General features: G+C 36.2%; 1 protein-coding gene across 3 annotated transcripts; it reads left to right on the forward strand.

Annotated features, from left to right (window-relative positions):
• Positions 1-3,257: 3,257 nt before the first annotated feature.
• On the forward strand, positions 3,258-14,051 carry LOC128219880 (uncharacterized). Of its 3 annotated transcripts, XM_052928019.1 has the most exons (12): positions 3,258-3,339; positions 4,824-5,027; positions 6,791-7,095; positions 7,267-7,475; positions 7,578-7,791; positions 7,925-8,166; positions 8,396-8,812; positions 8,967-10,234; positions 10,665-10,740; positions 11,904-11,980; positions 12,214-12,328; positions 13,689-14,051. In XM_052928019.1, the coding sequence occupies exons 4-8, from the start codon at positions 7,389-7,391 to the stop codon at positions 9,375-9,377; spliced, it is 1,371 nt and encodes a 456-aa protein (XP_052783979.1). In that variant the 5' UTR covers positions 3,258-3,339; positions 4,824-5,027; positions 6,791-7,095; positions 7,267-7,388; the 3' UTR covers positions 9,378-10,234; positions 10,665-10,740; positions 11,904-11,980; positions 12,214-12,328; positions 13,689-14,051. The 3 variants fall into 3 exon arrangements, with proteins under 3 accessions (XP_052783979.1, XP_052783980.1, XP_052783981.1); XM_052928020.1 differs by lacking the exons at positions 3,258-3,339; positions 4,824-5,027 and having other exon boundaries at positions 6,955-7,095; positions 12,214-12,318; XM_052928021.1 differs by lacking the exons at positions 3,258-3,339; positions 4,824-5,027; positions 11,904-11,980; positions 12,214-12,328 and having other exon boundaries at positions 6,955-7,095.
• Positions 14,052-15,196: the final 1,145 nt, after the last annotated feature.

Genomic DNA, 15,196 nt, shown 5'->3' on the forward strand with positions numbered 1-15,196 from the left:
ATGTCAAGCAAATCATCTCCTCAGCACTACTCAACTGAAGACGAAAAACTACATGCATGGAGCCTCGTATGGATGTGAGCATGGATGAGAAAGAATTCAGCGCAGTAAAAGTAAAAGCAGACGTTCTTACTCCACCTGCTAGCCCGATAAGGAAGAGGTTCAAGGCATGGGAAGGAAAAGATGAAGCTACAGCTATTGTCCTTTCAGATGATGACGATATCGAGAATGGGAATTTTAGCGATGATCTTGAAAATTCTTCGCCGGCTTCCCCATTTGGATCATGATCAAGTTGCAAACATACTTGAACAAATATACAATATTCAGGAGTCAAAATATGAGGCAGACCAGATCAGGAGGTGCGTTGAAATGTACAGAGAGATCAAGTATTGTGAGACGGAAGAAGCGAGGACAGCACTGAGGCACAGTTCAAACGATTATGCTGAACCTGAGATTCTAAACGATTTTCTGTTGAAGCACATAGGCTATATGTGGGAAACGATAAAACCATACTTATGAACAATGAACCTGGGGACTCTGAGTATCAGGACTTTGGAGACATTTAGTGTGTTCTGATGTTTCAAGTTTTTGTAGATAACGATTCAATTGTAAAATAAACATGATAAAATGAAATATTCTTTGTCTTGTGTTTTCGTAAATGTGTAAAACGCAGCAAATATAGACAGTAGTTTATTGTTGCACCATCAGTTAAGACTTGCCATGTTACTGTTGTCAAAACATTTGAATTACATAAACTGAATGAAATTGGCTTAACACTATATTAGTGAAATATTTTTGAACCTTTTGAATAAAGTATGGCTCACAACAACGGTCCAAAAAACTCAAAATGTATTTCGTATGATAAGAGACTCGGAAAACGTTTCAGAGCTTGCCATTGGTGCGGTGGCTACAGTAACATTGACTATCTCTTGCTCGTTATGAAACAATGTGCATTCGAACATTCCGCGTGTCCAAGCTGTTTTGATAAATACAACGGCTTTTGTCCTGCTTGTTGGATAAACCACCCGGCACAAAAAATGAACAGAAGAAACATAAAACGTTACTACAGAAGATTGGGTAACTCAGAAGGAAAAGATTATACGGTCAGAATCAAGCAAAGCGCAAGAAAACAGTTTAAGCACAACGTACTGAGATTTGCGTTCTTAAGACTTATGATAACATAAAATAAACATACAAACGAATGCTTTGAACTTGCGTTTTTATTGTACGTAATATTCACTCGTAAGTGGCAAAGTAAAGTCATTCATGAAAAATCTTGAGTGTGTTCGTTGAATAGTTCCATACAGGCAGCTTCGTCTAAGGATTGCAGATTGTCTGTTTGAGATTTCAAGCGCAAAACTTCGTCTTCCAATGCCGTGTTATTTTGCTAAAGCTGATTGTTTTCCGCAGTCAGCTGTGACAGATTCAATGTCAAGCGTGTAACTTCGTCCTGCAATAGTTGACTATCGTCCGTATTCAAGTTGTGCAAATGAGTTTGCTTTTGTCGATCGTTCTCTCTGATCAACATAAACACCTTTTGTTGTAGTGCGCCACATTTCTTGCGATACTGGGTCGTTTCTAGTTTGTTTTGCAGAAATGTTTTTTCGATATTGTCAAGTATTGAGACGATTTCTTTGATCGTAGACTCGTGCTTGTTATCGCCCATACATAGTCTCGCTACGAAGCCGGTAATTTGTAAATTAAGGTTACTTATGTCCGTCATATTTCTATTGTGAGCGAGTTCAATGTCAGTTTTATTTTCGATTTATATCATGGAATGCGATTTACTAGTGAATTATTTTATTCATATTATAAGGGCTGAAAATTTGGTACTTTTCATACACAATCTCAAACAATTATGTCCAGTCAAGCATCGACACAGCAAACAACGCCTTGTGAGAACACCAGTGAAAACGAGCAAAAAAGCGAATCTTGTTCTCAGCAACCCATGGATGATATCACTGAAGATGATAAAATGATAGAAATGGCAGAAGATTATTTGCGAGATGTTGAAATCGAGTCTATGCAAGATGACAACCCAGACGGTGCAGCTTGTTATATGAGAAATTGCTACGTTTGTGACGGTTACTGTTATGATAGTGATAATTTTGAAGACATTGAGACCGTAGACGAGGAAGTAAAAATTGACGAAATTGAACCAAGCATTTTTGTAAGCGAAAAAAAGAATTGACATTAGTTTTCAATTCGCTCAAACATTTATGCTACTTCATTAAGTGCTTTAAAGGTTCAAACAATTGTTTTGATATTTTAACATTGAATAAATGCGTTGAAAGGCAATTTGATTGTTTATTTTATGTAGATTGAAAAAAATAGTAGCATAGTAACATAGTTACAAGCACTGTACCTAGCATTGTAGATTGCATGGTCCATGGCTTAAAATAATGCAATGAGTGGAACGAATATAGTTCATATATAAAACTTATCTTTTCTTCTCATGTCATACTTTTCAAAACCTACTGATCTAGTATATACAAATTATGGGATTCAAGAAAACCATCAAAACGTGTTTGAAGAAGTTGCTCAGAAGGTCTGATGCAAAACAGAAAAATATGGACAGTGTGCAATTGAATGCGAACATCAATAGGGCAATTGAAATCAACACGTGCCCGAAACTATATCCGTGTTTGATTTGTTTCAAAAAAGGGGATGCTGAGAAAACAGAACAGAAAGCCGCAAGCCACCAGTGCCCTGAACTGTACCCCTGTTTGGTGTGTTTGTTGTATGAGGACTTGTCGAGTGTTGACAAAACGTGCTGTTACAAGCGTGTTGAAGATCTCAGCAGCAGCGACAACAGTGAGAAAAATGAGAACCACGAAGCACTTCGCCAGTTCTTCGCCAGGCGTGGGAGACAGTTTGTGCCAAAACGTTGTTAACAATAAATTGAGTGATGAACAGACAATGATTAGTAACAAAATAAAATGTATGAACTGTTCGTGTTTTATTGTGTTTAACTAGAGTAATCTAGTTGGAATCACTTAAGCTTCAAGAACAACTATGCTTGCTCATAGTTATCAAACGAGTAATGGTCATATAATCATATATATATATGTGCAAATCGCTATGCATAACTCCTCAAAGATACACAGAATGTATCGTAAAATGCTACAAAGTACGATACTTAAGCAAAATAAAACATGAAATAAAGTAAAACAATCACAGAATAATGTTACGATTTTCAGTACAAAATTGACCGTTCAGCAGTAGCTCTCAGCTGATTATTATAACGGAAAGTGTTGTCTGTCGTATTCACTTTGATATGGCTGAAACCATGTAAACAATACTCTTTGTGTGTAAAATTTGGGATATTTTCTGTGTTTGAAGGTACGACCTTGGTAGTTATAGTTTCTATAATGTTTTAGCGATTGAATCAAGCCGGGTTTATGCATATACAAGAGATATAAATGATTTTACGAGGTTTTAAACATTTCCAATTTCAGAAAATATTTCTACTTTCGATTTCGTTTTTCTGAAAATGAACAAACATTTTATTTTTTCCTAATGTTTAATTTCATAAAACGATACATAATACATAATTAAGATAATTTCAATAATTTTTAATGAGTGTATTTTCTTTATTTTCGTAAAAGTTTAAATAAATAAATAAATAATGCAATTCATGGAATGATATGACGTGATATGTATGACGTCGTATTGCAGAGTTCTCGCTGTGCGCTGGTCGGCCATCTGTATTCTGTATTCTGTATTCTGTATTCTGTATCTTTCCTCCAACGTTGGAGAACCGTGTTTTACCACGTATGGTTTATCACCGTCACCAATGTTTAAACCAATTATTTACGTATCACTGGTATATGTACACCCGCACTGTACACGTCACAACACTACCTATGTAATAGTGTACAGTCGGTTAGCAGAGCCATTAACACCGCCTAAGGCCGCGTATTGTCTGTATCTCTCAGTATGAAGACAGTATAGAAGTCTTCTGATTTGGTACTCTAGGTCTGCTAATCTCTGTATGTCATCTTCAGTAGGTCTAGTTAGTAGGTGGGAGCAGTCAATTAAGTATCTTACTCTCTCGATTTGGTTCAAGGTCTGCCACTGACCATCTTTCTTTGCACACTTATTAAATTCTATTATAATGTCATTGATTATGGGCTTTCTAACTGTTTGTAGGTTGATACATTCTAATATAAAGTGTTCCAGCGTCTCACTAGATTCATTACATAGTTGACATGTGGGATTCACAGAATTTTGGTTGAAGTTTGCTTTCGTACTTTGAAGGATATATGTTCCCACAAGTAGTTTTAGTTTCACTGGTATGCGGGTAATGTCTCTTGTTGATTTGGTTTTTATTCTTAGTATAGGATGTGTATGTCCAGGTTGATAGAATTGAAAGTTCATGTGTTGTAGACTTTTGTAATGTACTGCAGTTGTTAAGATTTGTTCTTTCCACTTGTAGTTAACTGCATTTTTTACTTTGTTTTTCCATACGACACGTTTAAATGGGTTGGATATTACATCTTGAAAAATAAATTGTGAAGGTCGTATTTCCAGCTTTCCTGTGGTAAATATGACATGCATGTTTAAAAGTTTTATGCGAAATTGTGTCTTAATATATGATGTATCATATTACCAACAAGTTTTGTCGATGTGTGCATTGAATTACATAAAAACATATGTCAGAAGAAATTGCTCCCAGCTCGTTTTAGAATGTTTCGAACATTCTCGAAGCCGATTTTAGAAGCTTTAATTCTCGGCTAGATATGTTGAAAAACAAAGTAAGCAGTGTTAATTCATATCTCTTGTCTTGTTTATGTCATATTTTAAGTGATTTTAACTTTGTTTAGGGACCAAACTGGCAGAAATAAGAAATGGCAAATCATGCAAGATTGATAAATATCTTCTTACTGGTTGAGAAGCAGTTTCCGACGGAAAGCAGTTTCCGACAATTCGCCTTTTCGCGTACTTTCTTTTGATCTTCATAAAGAAGGTACTGCAACTCAATTCTATGGTTACTAGGCAATCAAAAGTTGGAGTTCTTACCAAGACACGTAAGTTGCTTTTATTATTATTTACTATTTAATGTTTATTTTTCATTTTGTACACAAACTCGCACGTGGGGGGTCGTCACGCGCTGCACATTGCGCATGCGTGTGAACCTAATTTGCATATCTATGAATAGCTGCAAGGTTTTCCTAAAATGCCTTATACAAACTATCTGTATCTGTATCTGTATGGGTACGTCAAAGCTACCAATACTGGCTTTCACTTGACGGGGGTGTGCGCATAAAATTAGTTTTTATTTGTCTGTAAGTAGAGCTGATTTGAAGCAATCTATGGTTGATGAATCTACCACACTGTCACTTAATTGATTCCACTCTGGAACAGTTCTCACGAAGAATGAGTTCTTGAAATTGGCTGATCTACTATCTATATTTGAAAAGCACTGTTTGTTATTATTCACTGAGTTTTCCACAATGTTTTTGGTGATAAAGTTTTCAAAACGTTTAGCCCTAATTGTTCGTTTCGGTCTCAAAGGTGTGAGATAGTGTTCAATATTGATGGCCGGTACGTGCCCTTTCACCATCTTGTACAGAAAGGTCAACCGCTGGTGGCGACGTCTCTCTTGAAGTGGGAGGAGGTCTAGTTGGGACAGCATCTCTGTGACCGCACCATCATGTCGAGAGCGGTAATCCCTAGTGATGAAGCGTGCTGCCGATCGCTGGATTTTCTCTAGTCGGTTGATGTCACTGGTTGAGTAGGGGTCCCAAATGACGCAGCCATACTCGAGCTTGGACCGAACTAGAGCCAGGTATGCGTTCCTCCTGCATTCTTTTGGACAGTACCGGAGGTTGCGACGTAGAAATCCAAGGGTTGAATTGGCCTTCTTTGCTATGTTGGTTATGTGGTTATTCCACTTCATATCTTCGGAGAATGTTATGCCGAGGTAGGGGTTGGTTTCTACACGTTGTAGTATGGAGTTGTTGATCTGGTAGAAGAAGCTGGATTTGTGCTTTGAGCTCAGAAGGTAGCACTTCTTCGCGTTAAACTTCATCCCCCAGTCATTGGCCCATTGTTGTAGAGCGTCTAGGTCTTGTTGCAGCTGTTTGTGGTCTCGGAACGAGTTAATCGCCCGGTATAGCAGGCAGTCGTCAGCAAAAAGTCGGATGGTGGACTTCACTCTCTCGGGCAAGTCGTTGATATGGCAGAGGAACAGCAAGGGTCCGATCACTATGATCATTGTGTACTTATTTTGTGAACACTACTGCCATGCTAGTTTCAGACCCACATTCACTAAAATGTAAACAAACACAAGTTCATATCAGAAATGAATAAAAATATCAATGATAATCAGCGTCTTCATGATTTTGCGAACGAACTGACTGTTATTGTTTACATTAGCGACGCTTCATTTTCTGCTACTGTACGGCACACTATTTTGGAATCATGAGGCTGCCTACGGGGTATTTATGTTAATTGGTCATCAATTAGTGAATATAAATATAATATAGCGACCTTGCTGATGTGTTCATAAATATGCTATTTTAATAAAAAGTATTTTAATTATTTCTTATATTATAACAATTATTGCTATGATTATCTTATGAGTATACTTATTATTTAGCTTGACATTTATTAATTATTAAAAAATAATTGTTTTTATTATTTATGATTATTATTATAATAATCATTATTATTATTATTGTCCCTATTTATATATAAATGTAAATAATTTTTATCATTCATGCAACCTTGCCAAAAAAAAGTACCCTTTATACCAATTTTATCATTAATTTGTGATCATTTATTTCAGTAAACTGGGTATAGACAACATGCCAAAACAATATTCTGGTCATGATTTGAAGCATGCGATTGCCAGCGTCCGTCGGGGGCATTTAAGTATGTCAAAAGCTGCAAAGGAATTCTGTATTCCAAGAACAACCCTACATGACCATGTAAATAATCCTGACCTCCGCACTAAAACAGGGCCTCCAAAGCAGCTGTCTGAGGAAGATACTCAGGCATTTGTCAACTTCTCTATGTACTGCGCAGCCCAACATCTACCTCTATCTAGAGAAAGAGCCCGCTGTTTCATTCTGGACATTGTCAAGAGATCTGGTAACCTTAATACCTAAGATATAAGATCGTTTATGTTACTGAATACTAAATTTAACACGGTTAAAATTCAGTGAATACTCCGTCAGATTAAAATTTCTGTAATTTAAAAAAAAATGTTCTACTGAAACTGCATCGCTATAACAAACATATAAAGATGTATACATATTTCAGAGAAACCCTGTCTATTTAATATGGAACATGGTCCTAGCGACGAGTGGTTTAGAAAACTGGAAGCCGAACATCACGCCATCCGTTTTTGAACAGCACGGAATGAGGACCGTTCCAGGACTACCATGTCCAATAAGAAGGTCATGGATGAATTTTTCCTGTTTTGGGTGGCACAACTTGAAAAACATGGAGTAACTGCAAAGCCAGCACAGGTACATTATGTAGAACGCGACGAAAGAATACCGCGCTTGAAGTTATTGAACAGAACTGGGTTATTTTAGGAATGCTTCACGTAATTTTTTTTTTATTTGCAGATCTTCAATTGCGATGAGACAGGGTGGTGTGGAAAGGAAGAGAGCAAAGTCAAAGTAATTGCTCCGCGTACGGGGCCAGTCAAGCAGAGACGTGTGCTGACGGCCGACCACGTGACGGCCCTTCTTTGCGTGTCTGCAGATGGGAAGACAACGCCACCCTGTATAATTTACAAGGAGAGTTTCCCACACCGCACATACAGAGAGGGTGTGCCCGGTACGCACATGTAGCATATAGCACGTGTTAAACGAAATGTTCGTTACGTTTAAGTATGTTTCGTTAAGTAGTCTGCAGTATTTTTGTACATTCACCTGCATTTTTATCTTTACACGATTATGGCTATTTGCAGTGAGTGACACGGGGTATGTGAACACTGAGATCTTCTGTCAGTGGTTTCTGCGTGGGTTTATCCCTAACTGCGGTAAGGAACGCCCCGTTGTTCTCCTCATGGACAACCACGACTCGCATATCAGCTTACCGCTAATACAGGCTGCACGGGCAAACGACATTGTCCTTGTCGGGCTTCCAAGCCACACCACTCACCTTCTACAGCCACTTGACGTTCACATTAATGGTCCATTGAAGCAGAAGGTAAATCGGCATGCTTGTTGTATAAATTGTATTGCTACACCTTCACACAATATGCAATGCAATGCTAAGTCAAGTGCATACCAGTATGAATTGAAATTTTAAGACATTTAAAATAACTATATAACATGGTTTGTATACCAAACCCGGGTCTTCTCTATATGTAATACATGTTTAGGAACAGCAGGATTGTTGATGTTTTTCATTAAGCGACCATACATGCTTTGTTCAGGTTTCAAAGATATGCAACAATCTCGGATTCCTGAGACCAGGTGTGGCCATATCGAAGGCGAAGCTACCGGTCATAATTTCACATGCACTCGACCAGACATCTCCTTCCAGCATAAAGGAGGCTTTCAGGCTATCGGGCATCTTCCCAGTGGACAGGAAGCAGATACCAGATGCCGAGCTGGTTCCACCAACCATAGACGTATCTCTACCACAAGATACCGAACCGATCCGTAGCTGTCATGCCTGTGGTAGCTTTATCGGGGATAATCCTCTTGTGAAGAGAGGGCTGGTGCCAAGACATCTTTGGGACATATTAGTGCCACCACCAATGCCGGCTGCCCCGATTAAGAAACCAAGCGCCAAGATTGTGGCGACAGGAAGAGTGATATCGAGCGACGATATATTAGAGTCGTTGAAGGTAACTTTAAGATATTATGGTAAATAAATAATAATCATAGAGACATAATATTTAGTATATACATTGCTTGTACTATGTTTTGAAAAAAATAAATTTGAGGTTATAATTGACGCTGTGTAAAGGCACTCCGCTTGTATGTTGTCATATTCTTTAGGCGAAGGAAACTGAGGCTGCAGAAAGAAAGGTTGCTGCAGAAACACGCGTGAAGGAAAGGGAGGAGAAGAGGAAACAGCGTTTAGATCATGAGGCAGAGCGGTTGTCGAAAAGGCAGCGGAGGGAACATGAGAAAAGGGAGAAAGATTTAGAGCGCGAGAACTTGAGACGTGAAAGACAGACATTTGGTAGACTGGCCGATAAAAAATATACGTGTGGGTTGTGTGGGATTCGGGCAAGAGTGAATGACGAGAAAGAGGGCGTGGAATGGTATGGGTGTGACAGGGCAGAGGATTGTAAACGGAGTGGATGGTATCATTTTAGTTGCCTGAGTGAAAGTGAGCAGATGTCGTTGCAAGAAAGTTTGGATACCGGGAGTGAGTGGGTGTGCTTGTTTTGTTCTGAAGAATAATAATAATATGTTTGTTATATGAGTACCGTATGTTTCATCATCATCATCATCATCATCATCATCATCATCGTCGTCGTCGTTGTCGTGGTCGTAGTCGTTTTGTCATCGTCACCTTTTCATCCAACATCACATTCATTTTATTATCATGTTCATATATATATATAATTATATATTGTGATATTGTGATATTTGTACATATTGTACGAGTTAATTTTGTATCTGTGTTTTTTTATCAATTCATATTGCTTAATTATTAAACATGAATTAAACTTATGTTATGGTCACGGTTTTATTCTCATGTGACGCGATTTATAAATAATTTGAAGAAATTGAATATGCAGTCGTAAATTACGGGGTTTTAATTTCTCATAAATGCCTTAGTTTATGTAAAAAAATCTTCTAAATGTATTAGAATAATCTAATATTATGATTATTAAATAAACAAATAAAAAAACACATGATAACCACCTAAAAACCACCGCGTTATCGTTTTGTCGGAAACTGCTTCTCATCACAAGCAAATCAGAACGGTGTAAGTACCCTCTTGGCGCCCCTACTAGATACACTATATGTGACGTCACACATTTTAAAAATATACCGATAATAGCATCTTTAGCTGCAGTTTTATAAAATATGAACTTTTTTAGTAGGCATTTAAACACGTATGAATAATTCAACAAAAACCTTGAAAAACTGTCGGAAACTGCTTCTCAACCAGTATATTTCTTTGTTTGAAAAATATGTTGAAAATTATTTTTTTTAAACCAGAGACGGCAGTTCAGATGCAGTCGTCCTGTGTGTCAGAAACGTGGTGATCAAAATGGTTGAAGGTAGTACCCAAGAAAATACATTTACAAGTAAGTAAAATCACTGAAAATTAATTCCATGAATTGAACTGTCATATCATAATCTCAGTGCTTAGTCTGTTTGGAAATATGCTTGGAATAATTTCTATAAACTGATAATTTATCTAATAACAGACACTGTGTTTAATTTATTACATTGAACTGCTATTAGATAAATTTTCAGTTTGTGTTTGATATCTACCAATGCCATAAATGCATAATTTTGTTCCTGTTATGAATGATAAGAAATGTTGGGAACATAATACCTTCTGCATGTGAACAGTTTTACTGTTTCTGTTTGTATGTAGGAAGTACTTTGTTTGCAGGATTATTTCAACATAGATGGATGAAATGTTCACTTGGCAATGCTTTTAAGAGAATGATTTTTTTCTCAACTAACAAGCAATATGTGCAGTTTTGTTGATAAAATGTTTTGTTCCAGAATTGTGAGGAGTAACCTAGCCTATATTACCTGAAGCTCACCCAATATGCAGTGTGTTCTGCTCTGTCAATAACAAGTAAGTAATTTCACCAAATTTCATCAGAAACAAATCTCAAAGTTACAATGAACAGTAAAGTCAACTCATCTTGGTACTTTAATATACTGAAACACTGAACCAACATGATTTGATTTTGCTCTTTGTACTTATTTCACATTATGGTAGCAAAATTACAGCTATGTGTCAGATTCATGACATTTAGCATTTGTCATGCATTTCACTCTCAGTTGTCAAACCAAATGCTAAGTGTCAAATCGATTCATGACATTTAGCATTTCTCATACATTTCACTATATTATTTGTCAAACCAAAAGATGAATGTCAAATTATTTACACATGCTTAGCAGTTTATCATAATTTTACTCATTTTATTTGTCAAACCAAAAGATGAATGTCAAATTATTTGAAGATGCTAAGCATCTTATCATACATTTTACTCTATTTATGACAAATCGACTCACAAATTTAAGCAAACCAGGTGACGATGTACAAATCATTTAGGGTGACGAGCTTTTTGGTTACCTCGCCCAGCCAAACTAAAAGACTTATATATATACTTAAAGTATTTTAGTTTGGTCGGGCGAGGTAACCAAAAAGCTCGTCACCCTAAATAAGTTGTACATCGTCACTTTGTGTGCTTAATTTTGAGATTCAACTAAATCGTTCTAAAATCAATGTAAAAAAATGGTTCATAAGGGGGGTACTCAGCGTGAAAAAACTACATCGCTTAAACGCAAATGCGCTTTGGTAGGTATATAGCTAAAACGCGAATGCGCTATGGTGAAAATCCAAAGTCAAAAATTTTGAAAATTTAAAAAAAAATTGAAAAGTTGTCAAATAAATCATAATTTTAAGCACTTTGTTAGTGTACAGCTCTGTCATTTGTAAATCAAAACTGAGAGAATGGTTAATATGTTTTGAGACTAAGCATTTACAATTCACTGCAAATATTCTTTGGTGGTCAAATACTTAATAGAAGTTAATTAGCCAGTGTTCATATTTTGTAAATGAAAATTAGTGAGGTGAAGCTTATATTGTTAAGTTTTATTGTATCTCATCTGGCAGGGAAAACAAGATCATTTAAGATTCATGTTTTTGGTGGTAAACAAATTGAACAAGTATTGTTCTTGTTTTACTCATTGATGTTTTCATTTTTCAACAGAAATGTTTTGTTTTTTCAGCTCTGTATGGCTGGTCTGACCTCAGTGGAAGTTGTTCGTTTAAATGGTTTCGGGACATTGAAGTAAAACAATACAAGGTAAAATACAAAGTGCTTATTTATTTTTTAACTTGTTCATCCAGTAGTATATGATAAAAAGTTTTTGAACTTGTTCATCCAGTATAATATGGTACATACAACAATAATGTAGAATATTAAATCACTGAGTTGCGGCTTCTCTGAACAAACATCTGTTCACTTTATGTCCACAGTTTTTTGAGAAACAAACAGGGCATCTGTTTTCCCAGTTTGTAGATTTTCTCGTTTTGCAGAATGTCCCACCAAGAGTGAAGGGCTGCCTGTTTGCTTCAGATTCCCAGTCCTCCTCGCTGATGATTTCTGAAGTCCTTACGCAGTCACCCCAGTCTTCAACCTCGGTTTGTACAGGTGATAATGTTTTTGAACCATAGTTCATTGTCATGTCATTGGAGTTGTTCAGCTGCTCCAGTTCTGACTGTAACTCTGTTTTGAGTACAGCAAGTCTAGCCTCAAGAATGGCAATTCTTTTAATTTTGCGATTAAGTCTCTCCATTGTACAGATCATAAATTGCTGTAGGTTTCAAGTTTTGTAATGATATTTAGTATGCGTTACATATTAAATATGCACAAAAATAATGCATTCGATCTGCATTTCACAAGTGTAAAACATCACAAATGAATGGTATTTCAATTTACTTTTTTGTCAAACCATATGACATTATTTGTTCATGACATTTAGAAATAGTCATACAATGCAAATTCTTCTAGTACACAATCGCAAATAAATAATTCTTTCAGTTGTCAAACCAAATGCTAAGTGTCAAATCGATTCATGACACTGAGCATTTATCAAACATTTCACTCTATTATTTGTCATACCAAAAGATGAACGTCAAATTATTTACAGATGCTAAGCAGTTTATCATACATTTCACTTTATTATTTGTCAAACCAAATGCTAAATGCCATGTCTTGAATCGATTCATGATATTTAGCATTTGTCATACATTTCACTCTATTATTTGTCAAACCAAAAGATAAATGTCAAATTATATACACATGCTAAGCAGTTTATCATAAATTTTACTAATTTTATTTGTCAAACCAAAAGATGAATGTCAAATTATTTGAAGATGCTAAGCATCTTATCATACATTTTACTCTCTTTATGACAAATCGACTCACAAATTTAAGCAAACCAGGTGACGATGTACAAATAATTTAGGGTGACGAGCTTTTTGGTTACCTCGCCCGGCCAAACTAAAAGACTTATATATATATACTTAAAGTCTTTTAGTTTGGCCGGGCGAGGTAACCAAAAAGCTCGTCACCCTAAATAAGTTGTACATCGTCACTTTGTGTGTTTAATTTTGAGATTCAACTAAATCGTTCTAAAATCAATGTAAAAAAAATGGTTCATAAGGGGGGTACTCAGCGTGAAAAAACTACATCGCTTAAACGCAAATGCGCTTTGGTAGGTATATAGCTAAAACGCGAATGCGCTATGGTGAAAATCCAAAGTCAAAAATTTTGAAAATTTTGAAAAATTGTAAAATAAATCATGATTTTAAGCACTTATTTAGTGTACAGCTCTGTCATTTGTAAATTAAAACTGAGAGAATGGTTAATATGTTTTGAGACTAAGCATTTACAACTCACTGCAAGTCCAATGTTATAAATGAAACCAAAATTTACCAGAGTAAACATTAATTTGCTATTGTATGTAAGAATGTTTCGTCTTTTACACTGTTTCATTTCATTTTTTCAGATGAGATGCCATACACAGGGGATCCGACAGAAGACAGCTGACAGAATTCGTCGATGTATTTGAAATGTCATTGTTTATTTGAAAAAAGTTACCTATCCACACTTGTTCGTTTTAAATTGCTGTTTGTACTATATGTGCTTTGTACCATTGCTTTTTGTTTCATCAGTAATTCTCCAACACTTGTATTTCGTGTTTTACATGAACATTGAAAATTTAACATACAGTAAATAATTTCAAAAAATCAAAATCAAATGGAGAAATACTGATTTATCTGCTTGCTTGTTTGTTTGTGCTGTCTTGCATACCCCAGTAACGCGGGTCTTGTTTGCTATTGTGAGTACTGTTGTTTGTTTCATAAAATTGGTTACATTTTGGTTTGTCGATTTTTTTCATTGAAACCACAGTCAAACGGTTTTTTACTATATTTTTTTATGAGAAACAGCCAGACTTGGTCACGGCTGAAACCGAGGAACATTTGTTATTGAACAAAATTTTAGCAGTAATGCTGCTTGTAATTCATAAATTTATTAAGCTTTGGTCATGTCATATTGATTACGATATTGGTTGGAACATAACTTGGTAAATGGTAAACATTTTGATAGTGTACACAAGAGCAAAATGTGCACTGCATTCTAAAATGTTTCATTTTTGTGAAATGCTGTTGACAAAACGATTTGTTTGCTCGTGCTAGCATGGGTCGACGAGATTCGTTTCTCACTGTCCTTTATGCGGCGGTTTAAGATGCAAGCCTGTTGTTTTGTCAATGTCTAAAGTTCAGCTTGAATGAAAATTGAAATCAATATTGCAAGATCAAGCACTTTAAAAAAAAAATGTTAGTCAAAAGTGTTAGAATGTAGATGCGTTGTGAAATACAAGTGAAATGTACTAGGCTCATTGCATTCTTAGTTTGGTTTCGAAGTGCAAAACTTCATTCATCACAAACATTCCTCTTGAACGACCGAACATTGATATGTGGCAATGTTTTCGTTCAACAAAATGATTTGGCATTAAGTAATTTAAAGGCTAGCATGAGTATGGAGGTGTCGTTAGACCAGCTTAGTATTGGTGTAAGGTGGTGTACAGTGCCAATACTAGGAACCGCTCATGTTCACCATTTCACGCTACAGGCAATGAAAAATAGGGAGTGGCAACCTCTTTGTATCGCCGTGGTCCGACAGTCCACACAGTCTTTACAATGAGAGGGGAAACATAGGCAATCGGATGCTTCTTCCTTGTGTGCCTTGTCGAGTAACTGCCTTTGGCGTTGCCTTTATTTTCAAATTTGTGAACAAATAAAACTAGGTTAGGTCCACATAATAGGGTTACGATGAAAATTAGGTTTCCCTTTAATGCTTGAAGATAACAGCCACTGGCGTTATACTTCAAAAAATGGCTCGCAATACATATCACACAAGTATTGAACATTTTGTCAGCAGCATTTTTCATTTTTCAAAAAAATACTCAGATGTACAAAAATAATGCAAAACATGAACAGCAAATTCACAAAT

Source organism: Mya arenaria, chromosome 15 (genome assembly GCF_026914265.1).
Source record: "Mya arenaria isolate MELC-2E11 chromosome 15, ASM2691426v1".
Taxonomy (NCBI): Eukaryota; Metazoa; Mollusca; class Bivalvia; order Myida; family Myidae; genus Mya; species Mya arenaria.

Bases quoted from the DNA above. Each gene is read 5' to 3' on its own strand.
- LOC128219880 (XM_052928019.1), top strand. From the start codon at position 7,389: ATGTCCAATAAGAAGGTCATGGATGAATTTTTCCTGTTTTGGGTGGCA. The intron at 7,792-7,924 runs GTACGCACATGT...GGCTATTTGCAG, and splicing joins ATACAGAGAGGGTGTGCCCG to TGAGTGACACGGGGTATGTG. The intron at 8,813-8,966 runs GTAACTTTAAGA...CATATTCTTTAG, and splicing joins ATATATTAGAGTCGTTGAAG to GCGAAGGAAACTGAGGCTGC.